This window comes from Mesoplodon densirostris, chromosome 3 (assembly GCF_025265405.1).
Source record: "Mesoplodon densirostris isolate mMesDen1 chromosome 3, mMesDen1 primary haplotype, whole genome shotgun sequence".
NCBI lineage: Eukaryota > Metazoa > Chordata > Mammalia > Artiodactyla > Ziphiidae > Mesoplodon > Mesoplodon densirostris.
In genome coordinates, this window is record NC_082663.1 from 150,816,259 (window position 1) to 150,836,052 (window position 19,794).

Genomic DNA, 19,794 nt, shown 5'->3' on the forward strand with positions numbered 1-19,794 from the left:
AGTGGCTTTGATCTCTTGCCAGGGGTCTTTGTTTTAAGACTCTAAAACAGGAGGCGCGTCCCATGAAACCACGTCGGTCCCTCCCCCTTCTTCACAGAGGCATCGTCCACTGTCTGTAACTTTGTCATTCTTTTAAAAACGTTTACATGCACATTTATGGATCCAGGGACAGTATTCAGCATTGCTTGGTGTGTGGCCTACACATCTTATATGGGTGGCATTGTGCCGTCCGTCTCTTGCATTAACTCTTGCTTTGGCATCTCCCACTTACACCCCACACCCCTTTTCCCTGCTGTGTAGTATTCTACCCTCAGAAGACACCACAACTTACCCACCCGGCACCCTGCTGATGGACATACCATTGCAAGCTTCATAGGTGCCTCTTGGGAGGGAGCGTGTTTAACCAGAGGTCAGAGAACTGCAGCTCATGGCTGCGTCCGGCCCCACTCCCTGTCATTGTAAATAAAGCTTTATTGGCACACGGCCACACCCACCAGACTGTGTAGGGTCCATGGTTACTTTCTCACCAGGGACCCACCAACCCCCAAGTGCTTACCTTTACGGCTCTTTCCAGGAAAATCTGTGGCCCCCAATCTGCCCTCTGGTTTTTCTCCTTTCTCATCGTGGGAAAACTTTGGCCGCTACCAGAGCAGAGTGGCTCTGTGGTCCTTTTGTGGGGGACATACATCCTTGGCTTCTTACGACATTTCAGTCTCAGTTCTGAGAGTTACTGCTGATTTTAATTGCCGTTTGACCTACAGCAGGTCCAGAGGAAATCAAGCCGGGGTGGGGGGAAAAGGGGCGGGTGGGCTATTGCAGGAACCATGAATGAAGTGGGAGTGTCATTCCTGAGCGCAGTGTGATGTAGTGTCTGCCGGGCGTCTCCACGGAGAGTCACTGTTTCCCCCTTTGTGATTAATAAGCAATTTGCGGGGAGATCCTTCAGTCTCTGCAAATATCACTCCTCCTCCAGGTCACCCCACAGTGTCAATGCCCACTGAAGATTCCTGCCCGAAACCAGGACCCTGGTGCCCAATGGGGACCCTCCTTCCATCCCTCCTAAAGGTACAGGTCAGGATCACATACCTGCTTTTATGTCCAATTTACAGAGAACAAAAGGGAAATCCAGGCAGGTGAAGCATCTTGCCTTGAGGTCGCGTGGCAAAAGGGCACAGTTGGCGTTCAGACAGGTTTTTTTAATTTAAAAAAAAAAAGCCTTATTGAGATATATTCACATACCATAAAATTTACCCTTTTAAAGTGTATAGTTCAGTGGGTCTTAGTACGTTCATAGAGACGTGCATCCATCACCTCTATCTAATTCCAGAACATTCCATCACCCCAAAAGGCAACCCCGTCCCCATGAGGAGTCACTCCCATCCCCTCCCCCAGCCCCTGGCAACCACGAACCCACTCTCTGTCTCTGTGGATTTGCTTGTTCTGGACGTTTCACAGAAACGGCATCCTACAATATAGAAACCCACGCAGTTTTGATGGCAAGTTACTGGATCACACTGAGGCTGGCTCATTCAGAAAAGAGAATTTATTCATGTCTTTCTCATTCTAACTTGGGCAGGGGGGGGAAACCCTGCCGACTCTGGCATTCAACATGGTGTGCACCCAACCCCTATTGTTCCCAAGCTCAAATTCCCAGGGCAAGAAGTCCTGTGGGGCAGGTGTCCACTCCTGTGGTGAAAGGGTGGGGGGAAGGGGCCACGGCCCCTGGGCGGCCACGGCTGGATCTCTGTTCCTGTTTCCAGCCCCTCCTTCCTTCCTTCCCCTTCTCCAGGCTTTCTCAGGGTTGGCCAAGCTGTGCTTCAGACCTCCCCCTCCCCGACCCCGTCCTGTCCAGGGAGTGGGGTTTGCTGAAAGAGGGAACGGAGAGGTTGGTCCAATGAGGAATCATGTCCCATCCCTGAAGCCAAATAGTGGGGACCGGGGAGGATCCGGGGTCCCTGCAAGAAAGTGGATGGGCAGCTCCTTCCCAAGCGAGGGAAGGCAGTGGAGTTGGAGGCACTCAGAACTGTAGAGCTCTGGCTGCTTGGTGTCCTTAGAGGTGTGAAGTCGGCAGGCATCTGGGGCAGGTGGGGACTGCGGTGTAGTGTTTCTGGGGGACGCATCCTGAGCCCCTAGGCCCTTGTAGGATGGGCCTAGGGCTTCAACCCCCTGGAATGTGCCAGAAGAGCTGTACACAGCCTGGGCAGTGCGGGTCTTCGAGGCATAGAGGGGGCAGAGCCAAAGGGCACCAGGGTCTGAGGGGACGGGGGTGCGGCTGACCATCACCCAGGAAGACACGCAGGCCGGCTGTGCAGAGACCACTGAAGGGAAGGGGCCACTGGCACAGGGCAGCTCCAGGCTGGGCCCCTCGCCCCACTTGCTGACTCTGTCCCGCTGGCTGACCTTTCCACTGACACCAATAACCCCCAAGCAGAGGGGGGCAAGGCAGGGACTCAGAAAGGACATTTCCCTTCGTGGGCTCAGCCTTCTTCACACCCACACACTATGAAATGATAGTCGTGCTAGTAAAAGTCAAGACGGGAACGCAGTGGATGTCTCCTCATAACTTTGCTGCCCTTACCTGGAGGCAGAGTCCCAGGCCGCACCTCAGACCCGCAGGATGGGGATCTGCATTCCTGGCAGGATGCCCAGGTGGTCTTGTGCACATCCGAGAGGTGCCAGGTGGGACTCTGCCCCCTGACCCCAACCTGGCCCCTCTGCTGAGGTAAGCACCTTAGCTGTCCACATCAGCAATACTCACCTGGGGCAGTTCTGCCCCCAGGGGACCCTGGGCCGTGTCTGGGGACATCTGTGGTGGCCACGACTGGGGGTGCTCCTGGCACCGAGTGGGTGGGGCAAAGATGCTGCTCAGCCACCCACAGAGAATGACCTGATCCCAAATGTAGACAGTTTTCCTTTAAGATAACTTTATTTAAGTTTGGGTAATTATTTTGAGAAAACCTATTCTGGGAGATGAACACTAAGCAAGTGCAAAGGTCCTGGGGCAGGTTTTTGACAACAGATCCAGAGAGCCAGTCAACTTGCCAGAAACCTCCCAGCCCCGGATCCCCCAACAGGCTCTGTTCCCACCCTCGTTGGCTTTTAAGTAACAGCCCAAACCGTGGGCCTCCTGCCATGATGCCAATGTGACAAGGTTCCCTCTGGCTGATAATAAATCAGAGAGTCGGCCTCGAGAGCTTCAAATGCTTTCAAGCGCACAGCCTCAGTTTTCTCTGCCATGACCTTTTCCCTGATATGGCTGAGGTGTGTCAGGGAATAAACTCCAGGGATGAGTATTGTTCAGGATGTGGGATGCTGAATTTAAGTTCCCAGAGGTCAGACTCAAGCTAGACTGGGCTCTTCCCCTCAGTGGAAGAAAGAGGCTGAGAAAAATGCCTCTTTGACTCACAGGAGAGCTGGTGGGGTTTTATTTTTATTCTTTTAAACGACTCTCCCGGCACATCAGAGGGCCACAGGGCTTCAAGCATCCTGTCTCCATGGAGACAGAGCCTGTCTCCAGCCTGGCTCCACAAGCCCAGCCTGGGGCTGAGCCGAGAACCAGGGGCTGGGCAGGGCCAAGGGGTGGGATGTTCTAAGAGGACTCTGGACCCCTCACCTGGGCTCTGCTCCTCCCCCAGTCCTGACGTCCTGCTCCTGTCTGGGGGTGGGCAGCTGGCTTCTGGTAACAGTCATGATAATAGCCATTTATTGAATGATAAAGATGTCCCAGGCGCTATGCTGAGCCTCACCTATTAGCTCACTGAATCCATGCCAGGGACTTCACCCTCTTAATCTCACTTGGCAAATAAGGAAATGGAAGCTTGGCTGTGTAAAGCATGGGAAAGACGGTGTGGGATCACGGGAAACGTGTGGGTTCTGGAGTCCAGCTGGCTGGGTTCAAATCCCAGTACTCTCACTGTGTGACTTTGCCCAAGTGACTTGACCTCTCTGGGCCTGTTTCCCCCTCTGTAAAGTGGGTATGGGAACAATACTTACCTCTTATGTTTGCTATGAGGGTGAGTTTGCCTGGGGAGCAAAGTTTAAGGGGGGGATGCCAAAAAACATCATCAAGGTAAAGATTATTTTAATGCAATAATTTTTTCTTTTTTTTTTGAAGATCTGGGTTGTGTTATTTATTTTTATAAATTTATTTATTTTATTTATTTATTTTTGGCTGCGTTGGGTCTTCATTGCTGCGCATGGGCTTTCTCTAGTTGCAGCGAGCGGGGGCTACTCTTTGTTGCAGTGCGTGGGCTTCTCATTGCGGTGGCTTCTCTTGTTGCAGAACACGGGCTCTAGGCGCGTGAGCTTCAGTAGTTGTGGTGCACGGGCTTAGTTGCTCCGCGGCATGTGGGATCTTCCCGGACCAGGGCTCAAACCCGTGTCCTCTGCATTGGCAGGTGGATTCCTAACCATTGCACCACCAGGGCAGTCCAATGCAATAATTGAAAAAAACTAAAAATAATGTGAAAAAATCCATGGTGAACAAAATGTCAACATTTTAAATAGAATCAGAATTACTGAGGTTTCCTTTGGCTCAGTATGGCACTGTTACTGATGCTGTTTTTATTTTAAAATAAAAACAAAGAAAATAAATTTAAAATGAAGTCCGTGTTGGTAGACTGCCCCCAGTGGCTGTGTGGTGTTCTTTCTCTTACAGCCACTGATCCCTGTTTCTCCAACCCTGCCTCAGGGCCTTTGCACTTTCCACTTCATTCTCATCTTTGCTTGAAGGCCATCCGCTCTAAGTCTTCCCTGAATTTGCCTCCTAAAGCCATCCCTCCACTTCTGTTTCCTCCGTTGCATTGATGACAGTGTAAAATATCTGGTTTATTTGTCTGTACCCACCCCAGGCATTTGCTGTGTGGATCAAATGAGTTCATGCATGTCAAGTACTTGGCACAGAGCCTGGCGCCTGGAAAGAGCTATGTGGCTTATCAATAAACAAGTAACTGGGGCTTCCCTGGTGGCGCAGTGGTTGAGAGTCTGCCTGCCAATGCAGGGGACACGGGTTCGTGCCCCAGTCCGGGAAGATCCCACATGCCGCGGAGCGGCTGGGCCTGTGAGCCATGGCCGCTGAGCCTGCGCATCTGGAGCCTATGCTCCGCAACGGGAGAGGCCACAACAGTGAGAGGCCCGCATTCCGCAAACAAACAAACAAACAAACAAACAAGTATATAGCAAATTAGAATTAAATTAATTAAATTAAAATGAGTATAAATGCTATGGAGGAAAAAGGAAGCCTGAGAAAGGAAGTAATGGTAGCTGAACGATTTTCGATCAGGTGGACAGAGAAAGTGATGGGAGATCGAAAGAGTGGGCCATGCACCATTTGGGGGAAGGGAATTTCAGGCACAGCCCGTGCAAAGGCACTGGGGCAGGACCATGCCTGGTGTGTTGGAGGAACAGCCAGGAGGCCCGTGTGTCTGGAGCATAGTGAGCGAGGGGGGGAGAGAGGGAGGAGGGGAGGGCAGGGAAGGGACAGGGCAGGTTGTGCATGGCCTTGTGAGCTGCAGGAAGGACTGGGGTTTTAATTTTGGGACATCTTTGGAGAGGTTTTTTTTTTTTTGAAGTATAGTTGATTTACAGTGTTGTGTTAGTTTCAGGTAGGTGTACAGCGAAGTGGTTTGGTTTTATATATATATGTATTCTTTTTCAGATTCTTTTAATATCTTTTCTTAAAATTAATTAATTATATTATTTATTTATTTATGACTGTGTTGGGTATTTGTTGCTGCGCACAGGTTTTTCTCTAGTTGCGGCGAGCAGGGGCTAATCTTCGTTGTGGTGCATGTGCTTCTCATTTCGGGGGCTTCTCTTGTTGTGGAGCACGGGCTCTAGGCATGTGGGCTTCAGTAGTTGTGGCACACGGACTTCAGTAGTTGTGGCTCGTGGCTCTGTTGCTCCGCAGCATGTGGGATCTTCCCGTACCAGGGCTCGAACCCGTGTCCCCTGCGTTGGCAGGTGGCTTCTTTACCACTGCGCCACGAGGGAAGTCCCTTTTTTCAGATTCTTTTCCATTATAGGTTATTACAAGATATTGAATATAGTTTCCTGTGCTCTACAGTGGGTCCTTGTTGTTTATCTCTTTTATATATGATAGTGTGTATCTGTTCATCCCAAACTCCTAATTTATACCACCCCCTTACCCTTTGGTAACCATAAGTATGTTTCCTATGTCTGTGAGTCTATTTCTGTTTTGTAAATAAGTTCTTTTGTATCATTTATTTTAGATTGCACATCTAAGTGATATCATATGATATTTGTTTTTCTCTGACTGACTTCACTTAGTATGATAATCTCTAGGTTCATCCATGTTGCTGTAAATGGCATTACTTCATTCTGTTTTTTATGGCTGAGTAGTATTCTGTTGTGTGTGTGTGTGTATATATATATATATATATATATACACACACACACACACACACACACACACACACACCCCACATCTTTATCCAGTCATCTGTTGATGGACATTTAGGTCGCTTCCATGTCCTGGCTATTGTAAATGGTGCTTCTGTGAACATTGGGGTGTATGTATATTTTCGAATTAGAGTTTTCTCCAGATATATGCCCAGTAGTGGGATTGCTGGATCATAGGGCAGCTCTATTTTTAGTTTTTTGAGGAGCCTCCATACTGTTGTCCATAGTGGCTGCACCAATTTACATTCCCACCAACAGTGTAGGAGGATTCCCTTCTCTTCACACCCTCTCCAGCATTTATTGTTTGTAGGCTTTTTGATGATGGCCATTCCGACCTGTGTGAGGTGATACCTTCTCGTGGTTTTGACGGAGAGTTTTAAGCAGGGTTGACATGATGCCCATAGAGCACTTGGCCCAAATGCGTCCATATCCTTCGAAATATTTTGGACAGTATGTGCACATGGCAAGTGTGACAGAAGGTGTTGCTGTTGATATAACAATGATTGCTATTTCTATTTCATAAGTTACAAACTTAAAGCTGTGCTGAGCGCAGTGCCTAGCACATAGTATTATCAAAGTGTTCTTTCTTGTTGCTGTTATTATTATTATTCGTTATTATTATTATTCATGATTGTATACTTAAACATTCCAAGGACAGCCCTGTAAATGCCAAGTAAGCACCGTATAGAACTGTGCGCTACTTGTAGTGTTTTTCCTGCTGTTATCAGTGGGAGGAGCCCGTGCTACCTGGGGGCCTGGTCTGTCCTGCCTAAAGCTTCGCCGTCACCTACCCAGAAAGCAGGGGCTACGGGCCCGGTGGACTCAGTTTACCGGCCCGGACTGGGCGCCGGGATGCGGGATGTGGGATTCAGGATGTTCCAAGCGCGATGTGGGATGCGCGATTCGGGGTGCGCGATGAGCACGGAGGCGGGATGCGGGATGCTGGATGGGCGATGCGCGCGGGGGGCGCCGCCTCGGCGAGGCGCGCTCTGGCCGCCAGGGGCCGCTGCGGAGCCGCCCTTTTGTGGTCCTGATGCTGGAGCGAGCGGGCGCGCGGAGGAGGGAGGAGGGCGCGGGGACGGGGCGGGAGAGAGGCGGGAGGCGGCGTCCGTCGCTCCAGCTGCGAGTCCGCCCGCCGCCCGCCGCCGCCGCCGGCTCGGTCCCGCGCCCGCCGCCCGCCTTCGCCCGCCATGGCCCGCCTAACGGAGAGCGAGGCGCGCCGGCAGCAGCAGCAGCTCCTGCAGCCGCGGCCCTCGCCAGTGGGCAGCAGCGGGCCCGAGCCCCCCGGGGGGCAGCCCGACGGCATGAAGGACCTGGACGCCATCAAGCTCTTCGTGGGCCAGATCCCGCGCAACCTGGACGAGAAGGACCTCAAGCCGCTCTTCGAGCAGTTCGGCCGCATCTATGAGCTCACGGTGCTCAAAGACCCCTACACGGGCATGCACAAAGGTGGGCACCCGGCCCCCTCCCTCCCCTCCCCTCTCCTCCCTCGGCCTCGCCACCCCACCTTCCGGCATCTTCTCCCCCCCCAACCCTCCTCTCCTCACCTCCTCCCTCTGCTTGCCTCTGCCACGGCATCATTTCTCCCCCCCCAAACCCTGTTCCACCCACCCCCTCCTCCCCCCTCTGGGGGTGCAGCTGACAGATCCGAGCTGGCCCCCTCCCCTCCTCCGCCCCCTCTCCCTCCCTCCCCACCTTCCGGCATTCTCTCTCCCTCTCCCTCTCTCTCTCTCTCTCTCCCTCTCTCTCTTCTCTTTCCTTTTCTCTCCTCTCCCATCTCCCTCTACCTCCCATCCTCCCCCCCCAGCATCCTTCTCCTTCTCTCTCTCTCTCTCTCTCACTCTCCCCCTCCCTCTCATTCCCTCTAGACCCCCACCCCTTCCTCCCTCCCTCACCCACTCTTTCCTGCCCCTTTGCTCGGGGAGCTGCCTGAACGCTGCCACCCCTCCCTGCCGCCCCCCTCCCCATTCATTCGGCCTCTCCAGGCCCCGTCGGGGAAGTTTGCACCTCTGGACTCCATTGCTTTGGTCATTTTCACAAAGCCAGGCCGGTGGGGCAGGTCCAGCCGGCCACGGGGGACACGGATGCCCAGGATCCCGGGCTAATCGGTAACTACAAAGAAAGCGGGGTGGGGGGCTGGGGTGCAGGCAGCTAAGCCAGTCAGGGGGAGCACCAGACTCGGGTGGTTAAAAGGCTACCGTTTGCCCTCCCCCCTGCCCACCCTCTCTGTCTGGAGCAGCATCCCCCCTCCATTTCTCTATGGCCCCCCCACCCTGAATGCCGCCTCCACCTTTGGCTCAAGTTAAAACTGGCCAAGCCTGTTAGCAGTGTGTTGAAGGCTGAGGCCAAAGACGATGAGCCTGGACCGTCCATCTGGCAGAGCCCAGATCCTGGGGTGGTTGAGGAGGCGTGGGCGACCTGTGAGCCCAGCGGGGGAGGCAGGTGGGGTGGGGAGGCCTGCCCACCTCCCTGCCACCTGATTCTCTGATGGCATGCTGGGAGGGGGTGCCAGGGACTGTGGCCCCAGCCCTGGGCTCTGATCACGGCCCAGTATCTGAATGGGGGTGGCCCTGACAGTTCTTCCGGCAGGGGCTGGGGACTGCGGGTGGGGATGGTAGAGGCTTTGTGCTGACACCCCAGATGAGACCCTGGAGGGGTCTTGGGGGTGGATCAGGTCCCATGACCTATTTCAGGCCCCATTCATGCCTGTCCTCCCTTCAGTGTGGCAGGCATGGTAAGCATGAATACGTGTTTGTTGAATGAATGGATGAATGAACGAGTGAATGAATCAATGAATGATGGGTCGGGGCAGGCCACAGGGAGGGTCTGGTCGGTTGGAGCCCAGGCCTGCCACTTCAGCTAGACCCTCCAGCCGGTACCCTGGGGGAGGAAAGCAACTCTTCCCATCCCCCACCTCTTTTCAAATCCAACCATCACCAAAAAAAAAAAAAAAAAAGGGCCTGGAAAATCTGACTTCTCCCTGTGGCCTAGGAGGGCAGAGGGCTTGCACTCATCCAGGCTAAGGGGTCCACAGCTGTACGGAGGGCTCTTTCCACAGCCCTCACCCATTGGTGTGTCCGAAGGGCCCTTTTCTAGAAAGATTCTGGTGGGGTGGGGGAGTGTCCATGCGGCCCCCCCCAAATGTTGAATTGAAAGGCTGTCGGTGAGCTCTGGGTCAGGGAGACAGATGGGGTACGGGGAGAAGGAGACACCTGGTGGCCCTCCCCTCGTTTCTCATTTATAAATCTCCCCTGGAGACCCCTGCCGCCCCCGCAGCGTGGGAAGGTGAGGGAGAAACTGTGGCTGGATTTTCACCTGGTCAGAGCCTCAGTTTACCTGCTGTTAAAGAGCAGGGTCTCATGAATGTGGATGAGATTATTTTTTTCTGGCTGGAGAATGTTGGGATCGGGGGCATCTCAGGGTGTTTCCCATTTGCGATCTTTCCTTGGAGGGTGAAAATTAGGAAGCTGGGTGTCCATGATACCTGGCCCTCAACCTCCACTTTGCAGGATCCCTGGATGCAGGGCCTGGGGGTATGGGGGGTGGGGGTCTTCCCCTTCTATGCCCCCCCCATACCATCAGGACCCGAATGGTTCCCCCTCCTGATCCCACCTATGCTGGGCCTGGCAGGACCTTACCTGTGGATGGGAGCTGGGGGGAGCTGAAGGCCAGCAGCTGGGATTGAGGCCTGTTTGTGGGGCTCAGCTGTGTGACCTCTGGCCAGTGGCTGCCCCTCTCTGGGCCTCAGCCAAAGGGAAGTGGAAGGATGACTGGGAGGTTGTGGTGTGGGGATGAGCTCCAGGCCCCTCCTGCCAACATGTCTCTGGTTTTGGTTTTGTTTCTGGGGAGCCTACAGGGTGTAGGTTGCCTGCTGGGGGTGCTGGCTGAGAGCCATGGGGTGGGAGTGTGGACGCCAGGTTGTGGAGAGAAATCCCCTGAGAGCTTTCTGGGCCGCCGGAGGCTGGGCACCAGGGGAGCTGAAAGGGCCGGAGTGGGATGAAGTGAAAACACCCATTGTGGTCCCCGTGACCCCAGCACCCAGTAGGAGAAGGACCATCCAGTATCGCATTATTCTTATGATCACCATCGCACCTTTAAGTTTCACATTTGGGGGCCTGTATGATGCCCAGTGAAGGGATCATCACTCCCATGGGCTTGTGAGCACCTGTGCATTTCATCCAGAAGGGAAACTGAGGCTGGAGGGGCAAATACTGGGTCCTAAGGACCGACCAGAGCTGCCCCGCCAGCTGTCACCCACCTGTCTCCCTCCCAGGCCAGAAGCAGAAGTATATCTGTGTGATGAAGGGGCGACAGTGTCCCCCAAGCTGAGGATGAGGACCCCCCCCACCGCGGTGATGTTGAGGGAGGAGGGGAGGGGGCGGGGCTGTGACATCTGACAGCCGTCGCCAAGGGTAGGGGGTAGGGGCACCCCGTTTCCTATGGGCCTGGGACCAGGAGAAAGGCAGGGAGTCCAGCCAGGCCCTTGGACTCTGGGGATGGGGCAGGGTTGTGGGGAGAAGGCAGGGCGGGAAGTGAAGATTCCTCAGGAACAGGGCAGGCACCTGGGTGCTGGCGTTTTTTTTGTTTTTAAGAGAGATGGAGACAGAGGTGGAGAGACACAGCAAGAGCGGAGAAGGAGAGAGATACACCGAGACGGAGGGAGGGAGACACCCAGGGAGCCGCCTCCAGACCCCCCCCCCAACAGGAAGAGAGGGTGGGAGTGGGGCAGAGCTGGAGAAGGGGGGCAGGGAGGCCACAGACCTTCCCCCTGCCCAGATCGGGCGCCCCGATCAGAGAAAGGAGGCCTCCCCCGGCGCTCCCAGCCCGGCCCGGGGCTCAGGCCAGGCACGGGGCGGGGCTCCCACTGGCCAGGGGTCTCCCACTGGCCAATGTCCAGTCATCACCCCCTCCAGTCACCTGCTGGGGGACAGGCCCCCCTGGGACCCTCCCTCCGAAGGCGCTGGGTGCACATGGGGTCCCCCGAGGTGCCTGGTGTGGCTCGGGCCGTCCCTCTCCCAATGGGGCTGAATATTAATACCCAACCTGCCCGGGGCAGGCGCCTACCAGAGGGCCTGTCCGCTGCCGCGCGGCCCCCATTTATGGTAATCACATATATATTTGCATGTTAATGACAATATTTGTCTTAAAGCTGAGGTTGTGAGGGGGGCCGGTGCAGGTGGAGGGGGCGGGTCGGGGCCTACGGTTTCCATGGGAGCACCAGCTGCTCGGCTGGCGGCAGGGGGGAGGCTGGAGCACGCCGCGATTGAGGCGTGAGATTCCGAGTGTGACGTGCCAGCCCCAGGGAGACGGCGGGCTGGGCGGCCGGCAGGCGCTGCCTGGCAGGGGGTAGGGGGGGACGGAGGGAGGGGACAGCAGCGGGGGGCTGGGGAGAGCCACCAGGGCTGGCTGTGCGGCTTCGAGCCAGGCACACCCCCCTCAGTGCCTCAGTTTCCCATGATGATGGGTTTAACAGGCTTTTCTGAGGGTGACTGTGACATCGTTTCTGCCTTCCTTCAGGCTGAGGGCATTGATTGCGCGCCTACTATGTGCCGGCGTTGGTGCGGGGCTGAGATTCCGAGCAAATAGGAATCCCTATGTGGCACGATGGAGTCAATAAGCCGTAAATCCATCTACCCCTATGACCAACATTTATTGAGCACCTGCTGTGTCCCAGGCCCCATCCTAGACCCGGGATACAGTGTTGGGCAAACAGCTAAAAATCCTCTCCCAGACTCCTCCCACCCCCAGATCCCATATGGTGGGGGACACAGTGAGGAACCAGGAGGTTACAAGGCACTGATGTCAGGGCTGCGATGGTGGAAACACATCAGCGGGGACAACCCAGAGGAGGCCCCAGCCTCCTCAGTGCTGTTATCTATAGAGTTGGGAGGCCAGCGGGAGAGGGTTGGGGAATGTGAGGACCGGAATGGTGGTTAAAGCTCTTGACACAGGGCTGGGCACAGAGCCATACTTATTATGCGAGTAGGCTGAGACCTGAAGGGTGGGAAAGATCTGTTGAGGGGGAAGGGTGTTCCTGGTAGAGTATGTGCAAAGGCCCAGAGCAATGCTGATGCTGACTCTGGGAAAGTTCAAGCAGGGGAAAGACAGAGTTTTTGCCCTGGTGGGAAAACAGCAAAGAGTCCTGGGAGCCCCAGGGTCCCCTTCTGATGTGGGGCATATCTGGCAGGGCTCCTCTGAGAAGTTCTGGCATGGGGGGTGGACCCACGAGCTATCTCTGAAATAGGCCGGTGACTCTCTCTTTCACCCCTGATGTTGGCAGAGGAGACCCTCGCCATTAGGAGCACTCAGTAGGACCACACTCACTAATTTAGCCAACACTTCCTGAATGCCTTTTGGGGCCTTGCCTTGTACTAGGCAAGAGAGATTTGAGACCCCTCTGATCGGTAGACAGAGCTAGATATTGGCACCTATAGCTGGAATGGTCAGGGTTGTATGAAAGGGAAGGGATGCAGGGTTGAGGGAACTGGATAGGAAGTTGAAGGCTCTGCCTGGGGACTCTGGCTGCATGGCAGAGGGGCATTAGAAGTGGGGTTTTGAAGGATGAATAGGAGCTTGCCAGGTGGAGAAAGCGTTTCATGTATTTATTCACAGAGCACTTTTTTTGTTCTGGGCCCTTTTTTTCTTCCTTGCAGTACGCGGGCCTCTCACTGCCGTGGCCTCTCCCGCTGCGGAGCACAGGCTCTGGACGCGCAAGCTCCATGGCATGTGGGATCCTCCCGGACCAGGGAACGAACCCGTGTCCACTGCATCGGCAGGCAGACTCCCAACCACTGCGCTACCAGGGAAGCCCTGGGCCCTTTTATGGGTGTGAAAAAAAGCAGTGAGTCAGCTAGGTGGATGTCTCTGTCCTCATGGATGTGGACAGAGGGAACTGGGTTTGCAAAGGCCTGGAGGAGTGAAGGGGCACAGATGGAGTGGAGGAGGAATTAGGTGAGGCATGGGAGGTGAGGCCAGAGAGTTGGCATGGGCTGGACCCTGAAGAGCCTCTTATACTGGACTGAGCTTGGACTCTTTCCTGAGGACACTGGGGAGTCATGGAAGAATATGGAGCAGGGGAGGATCTCAGACCTGCATGAAAAGGGAGCTTCATGTCCTGTTAACTGTCATGGCCACCATTGGCCTCTTTCTAGCCTCCCAGGCTTGTTCAGCATATGCACATTTCCTGCATACCTGGATGGGTACAACAGAAGCTTCCCCTTGAGGCGAGGCTCACAGTGTGGGACAAGAGGGTCACAAAGAAGCAGACATGTGCTCAGGTCGCAGTGGTTCTTAGAAAACCAGGTTTCCCTCCCCCACATGGATAGGTGAGGAATTGGGGCTCAGAGACAGGCAACACCCAGACTCAAGTCACACAGCAGTATAGCTAGGTGTCACACCTCCCAACCTGAGACTTGATCCCCTTTGGAAGAGAAATAAAGGAGTCAGAGAAAGAGATGTGATTGTGGAGACATAGACTCAGGATGAAAGCCATCCAGGGATGCTGGCTGTCCTTGTCCAGGGCCAGAGGGAGGGGCTGCTAGGTTTGGAAGACACTGACCTAGCAATAGCCCTGTTGGTCTGGGGTCATGGTCATCATCACTGACATGTAAGCTGTGTGAGGGCAGGGACTGTGTCTTGTTCACCATTTTGAAGTGGATCATGTGGATGAACAAGGGCCTAAGGGAATGAAAGGATGGGAAGGTGAGGGAGTGGTTGGATGTGGGGGGGGGGGCTGGTCAACAGGTGGATAGATGGATACGTGAGTAGATGGTTCTAGGTATGAATGGACGGATGGGTGACAGTGACTTGGTGGCTGTATGAGTGCATTGCTGGATGAAAGAGTGGGTAGACAGATGAAAGGCTGAATGGATTGATGGATGGATGGGTGGGTGGGTGGGTAAATGGATGGATGGATGGATGGATGGATGGATGGATGGATGGATGAATGGATGGAGGAATACATGGTTAGAGGGGTGGGTGGATGGGTGAGTGGATGGATAGAGGGATGGATGGATGGATGGATGGATGGGTTGGTGGACACCCCTCCAACATTTACCACCTTCCTCCCCACCTGAATGGGAATGACCATCAGCTTTGCAGCCAGACAGGCTTGGTTCCTATTCCTGGCTCTGCTTTTTATTTCTGTGTGATCTTGGACAAACCACCTTATCTTTCTTCTGAGCCTTAGCGTCCTCATTTGTAAAAGAGAAAGAATATCAATAGTTGTCTTACAGAGTAGTTGTAAAAATTAGAATTAATTTATAGAATGTGGTTAATGCAATCACTGTCAGTAGTGTCTTGCATATACTTGGTGTCAGTAAATGGTTGGGTAGCCAGATAGTCAACAACTGTCTGTCAAGTCTCTGGGATGTGCCAGAGCTAGGCTCTGGGGGACACAAAGCAATCTGGGGGGAGGAGGGATTGACAATAAATGAGCAAACAAATGAATAAGATTTGGGTAGGAGAGAGTCGCTCTGGAGGAAGTAAAATGAGATGTGTGTTGGAGGGTGACAGCTGACCTTGGGTGACTGAAGATGTCAGGAGGTGACATTTGGGATGAGACCTGCATTACAGATGAGAAAGCTGTTGTTCTAAACCCAAGGGAAAGGCATTCCAGGAAGCGGACATGGCATGTGCAAAGGCCCTGAGGTCAGAATTAGTTTGCTGTGTTGGGAGAATAGTGGCCTATGTGTCTCAGGGCCCAAAAATCTGGAGGTAGAGAGCACAGCATGTGCAAAGGCCCTGGGGCAGGATGGGGCCTGGTGTATTGGATGAACAGCGGAGATTTCTGCCACCACGGTTGAGCTCGGCTCCTCTGAGGGGCTCCTGAGAGATGGCGGGTTGCCTGCAGATGTCATGTAGGGTAGATTGTGACCTCCCCTAACTGTCCTCCTACTTCTCCCAGCAGCCTTGAAGGGTGGAGTCTTCACTTCTGAGTGGTGGGGAGAGGGCACTCATTGTGTCCTTGTCCCTGACCCTCTGCTAGGAGGAGGGACCCAAGGAGGCATTCCCACCACAACTAGGGGTCTCCCGAGCAACCTTATGGGGAAAGGCAGGCTCAGAGAGGGGAGGGCACCTCCCCAAGGACACACAGCATGTTCATCATAGCAATGTCTACGTTGGAAGGGTTTTGGTGTCATCTAGAGCTACCCCAAGTGGGTGGGCAGGGCTGCAAGGTCATTTCTTCATCTACCTACCCATCCCCTCTCTCAACTGTTTTTTTTTTTTGTCCCTATTATGTGCCACCTTTGTGTGAACCAGACCTACTGTGCCCAAGAGGAGCACAATGTGCTGTGAGAAAGTTGTCAGAACAGCTGAGTGGTCCTAAGGGTGGTGATTTGTGGTGATTTAAAAAGTCAAATCGTCATCTCTTGGTGGGGGGAGATGAGGAGGAAGGGGTCCAGTGAGGTGGGTTTCACCCAGAGCGATCCTGCCCCCTGGGGGACACTGGGCATTGTCTGGGGACATCTGTGGTTGTCATGAGTAGGGGGGGTCCTGGCTTTGGCTGGGGACCAGCCAGGCTGCTCCACACCCTACAGCACCCAGGATGGCCCCCACAGAGGATGACCCAGCCCCGATGGCAGCAGTGCCGAGGGGGGGACCCCGATCTAGGATCGTACGAACATTCTGGCCTGAGCGGTTGGTGGTCAGTGTGGTGTCATGTAGACAAGCCCTCAGGGTGCTCAGGATAGAACCATGGAGTCACCCTCACTCTCCCCCACTCACACCTCCGCTCCCCATCCCTCCCTCCTGATGGCTCTGCCTTCTAACCTTCTCCACGTCCACTCACTTTTCCCCCAAACTCTCTCCACCCCGTCATTGCCCACCTAGACTGGCTTCATCTCCTCCACCCTGGTCCCTCGTCTCCCATACTCACCCCCACAACAAGCTGAAGGTGCCTGTGAGCACCTGAGCCAGACCCCACCCCCTCCTCTGCCCACAGCCCTCCAGGGCCCCCACCTCACTGGGGGTAAAAGCCCAAGTCCCCTCCCTGCCCTCCCCTCCTCCCTCTCTCCCCCTCGCTCACTCTGCTCCAGACACACAGGCCTCCTGGCTGTTCCTCCAACACGCCAGGCCCGGTCCTGCCCAAGGGCCTTTGCATGGGTTGTGCCCTCTGCCTGGACCACACTTCCCCCAAATAATCACATGCCTCCTCCTTCATCCTCTGCAAACTTCACCTTCTCAGTGAAGCCATCCTGCAGACATGATTTATAATCTCAGCCACTCTCCAGCACTCCAAATGCCTCTTCCCTGCTTCCCCCACTTTTTTTTCTGTGAAAATGAGAACTTCTGATGTACCATAGATTTTACTTTTTATTTTATTGGTTTTTCTCTCTTCCCAATAGACTAGAAGCCCTATTAAGATGGGATATTTCTGCCTTTTGTGTTCACTGATAGGTCTTGAGTGCTTAGAAAAGTACCTGAAACACAGCAGGTGGATGGGTGGATGAACGGATGTATGTATGTATGGATAGATAACTTGATGTGTGGATGGATGAATGGGTAAATGAATGAATGATGGATGGATGAATAAAGTAATGGATGATAAATGGATAACGGATGGATGGATGGATGGATGGATGGATGGATGGATGGGTGGATGGATGGATGGATGGATATGAGGATGGACAGGTGGTTGAGAGGATAAATGAATGGGTAATGAATGGATGGATGGATGGATGGATGGAAGGATGGATGAATGGATGGGCAGGTGGATGGGTGGATGGATGGATGGATGGATGGACAGGTGGATGGGTGGATATAAGGAGGGACAGGTGGATGAGAGGATAAATGAATGGATAATGAATGGATGGATGGATGGATGGATGGATGGCTGGATGGAAGGATGAATGGATGGACAGGTGGTTGGGTGGAGGGATAGGTGGGTTGATGGAGGATGGACAGGTGGATGGATGGTTGGATGGGTGGATAGATGGATGGATGGATGGACAGGTGGATGGATGGATGGATGGGTGGATATGAGGAGGGACAGGTGAATGAGAGGATAAATGAATGGATAATGAATGGATGAATGGATGGATGGATGGACAGGTGGATGGATGGATGGATGTGTGAGTGCACGGATGGGGGAATCACTGGTGCAGCCATGGCGACTAAATCCATGGGAGGAGTCAACATGGCCGTAGGCAGGAAGTCGGGGGTCCAGATGAGCCCTGAGAAGCCGCAGTGTGTAAGGTGGGGGCAGAGGAGGAGGGAGCAACAGCAGCCCAGAGACGGTGTGCCCGATGGAGTGTGAGCCCTGGGTCCTAGGTCTTGCCCTCTTGGACAGGAAGCAGTGAGTTTATAAGCAGAGGGAGGGGCCCCATCAGCCCCACTATTCTCAGCAAAGTGGGAGATGGCTTCAGGATGAGAGGATGGACGAGGAGGTGGAGAGGGTGACCAGGGACAGGGGGTGGTGGATAGGTGGTGCCACAGCAGAATGGAATGTCTCCTATAATCCTTAGTGGACGGTATTATTATTTTATGGATGAGAAAGTGGAGGCTCAGAGAGGTTAAGTGGCTGGCCCTAGATCACACAGCAGAAGGGCATCGGGCAGGGTTAATTCCCCATCTTTAGTCCCTAGATTAGCACTGAATTGAAAGATCTTGTGCCTGGGGTGCCAGTGTGCGGTGGGTGGGGATCAGAGGGGTTTGAGACGAGGACTTTGCACAATCGGTCATGGTTGGAGTCCTGGCTGGGGAGGGGAGGAGATGTTGGTGATCAGAGAGAAATGAAAAAGGCTGTCTCTCCTGCTTTTGTTTCCGCAGCACAGCTGGCACATGACAGGTGCTCAGGAAATATTGACTGACCCAATGCTGGGCATGGGGGGCGGGTAGGGAGAAAAATGAATCAAGTGTAGTTGCCGCCTTCCAGGAGGTTGTTCTTGATATTAGCAGGTCAGTTTGGAAACAAAGTCATTCAGTCAGTCAGTATTTATTGAGCACCTACTCTGTTCCTGGCACTATTTAAGTTCTGGGGACCCCAAACTGAACAAAACACAAACCTCCCCCCATCCTCTTGGAAGTGGCATTTCAGTGGGGGAAACAGAAAAAAAAAATTATGTGCCATTTGAGATGGTGACAAAGGCACGGGAAAAAATAGAACAGAGTGAGGGGTGGTTGAGGAATTTTTTTTTTTTTTTGGTTGCATTGGGTCTTCGTTGCTGCACGTGGGCTTTCTCTAGTTCCGTCCAGCCAGGGCTACTCATTGCGGTGGCTTCTCTTGTTGTGGAGCACGGGTACTAAGCGCATGGACTCAGTAGTTGTGGCTCGCAGGCTCTAGAGCATAAGCTCAGTAGTTGTGGTGTATGGGCTTAGTAGCTCTGCGGCATTTGGGATCTTCCCACACCAGGGAATCGAACGCATGTCCCCTGCACTGGCAGGCAGATTCTTAACCACTGCGCCACCAGGGAAGTCCCAGGACTGTCGTTTTAAACAGGGTGCTCCATGGAGGTTTCACTGAGGGGGTGACATTTGAGCCAAGACCTGAAGGAAGTGAGAGGGTGAACCGTGCAGAGATCTGGGGGAAATACATCCCAGAACAGCTTGTGCAAAGGCCCTGGGGCAGGACGGGGCCTGGTGTGTTGGAGGAACAGCCGGGAGGCCCGTGTGTCTGGAGCAGAGTGAGTGAGGGGGAGAGAAGGAGCGGGGAGGGCAGGGAGGGGAAGGGAGAGGTCGTTCAGGGCCTTGTGGGCCACGGGGAGGACTTGGGCTTTTACCCCAGGGAGGTGGGAGCTCTGGAGGGTGGTGGGCAGAGGAGGGACAGGGCCTGGCTCAGGTACTCACAGGCGCCCCCTTGTGGCTACTCTGGGGAGGACAGACTGTTGGCGCCAGGGCGAAGCTGGGGACCAGGGGGGAGGGGACTGAGTTGGTCCAGGTGGGGCTGGACCAGGATGGAGACTAGGAACAGTGGCCAAATTCTTACTGAGCACGTGCTGTGTGCTGGGCCCAATGCTGGACACTGGGAACACATAAGTGACTGGGACAACACATAAGTGACTGGGACACTACCTGTCTCCACCCCCCTGACCCAGCATCAGTTGGGGATGGGGAGGCTTCCCTGAGGAGCAGTGGCTCAGTTGGGACCTTCAGGTTGAGGAGAAATGAGCCAGGCAAAGATGAGAATGAGGGTGTGTGAACCAAGGAAATGGCAAGTTCAAAGGTAGTCAGCGAGGGACTTCCCTGGCGGTCCAATGGTTAAGACTCCACGCTCCCAGTGCAGGGGGACCAGGTTCGATCCCTGGTCAGGGAACTAGATCCCGCATGCCGCAGCTAAAAGATCCCACATGCCACAACTAAGACCCAGCACAGCCAAATAAATAAATATTAAAAGAAACAAAAACAAAGGCAGTCATTGAGAGGCCAGGCGTGGGG

General features: G+C 54.1%; 1 protein-coding gene across 11 annotated transcripts in view; it reads left to right on the top strand.

The window, feature by feature from the left end:
- The first annotated feature begins 7,610 nt into the window (after positions 1 to 7,610).
- CELF5 (CUGBP Elav-like family member 5) overlaps positions 7,611 to 19,794 on the top strand; it is a 48,121-nt gene continuing 35,937 nt past the window's right edge. For 10 of the 11 annotated variants that reach the window (XM_060092385.1, XM_060092388.1, XM_060092392.1 and 7 more), the window contains exon 1: positions 7,725 to 7,869. In XM_060092385.1, the coding sequence (XP_059948368.1) occupies positions 7,725 to 7,869 (145 nt within the window). Of the gene's footprint in view, positions 7,870 to 19,794 lie in introns of all 11 variants that reach the window. The other variant, XM_060092384.1, reaches the window with a different exon arrangement.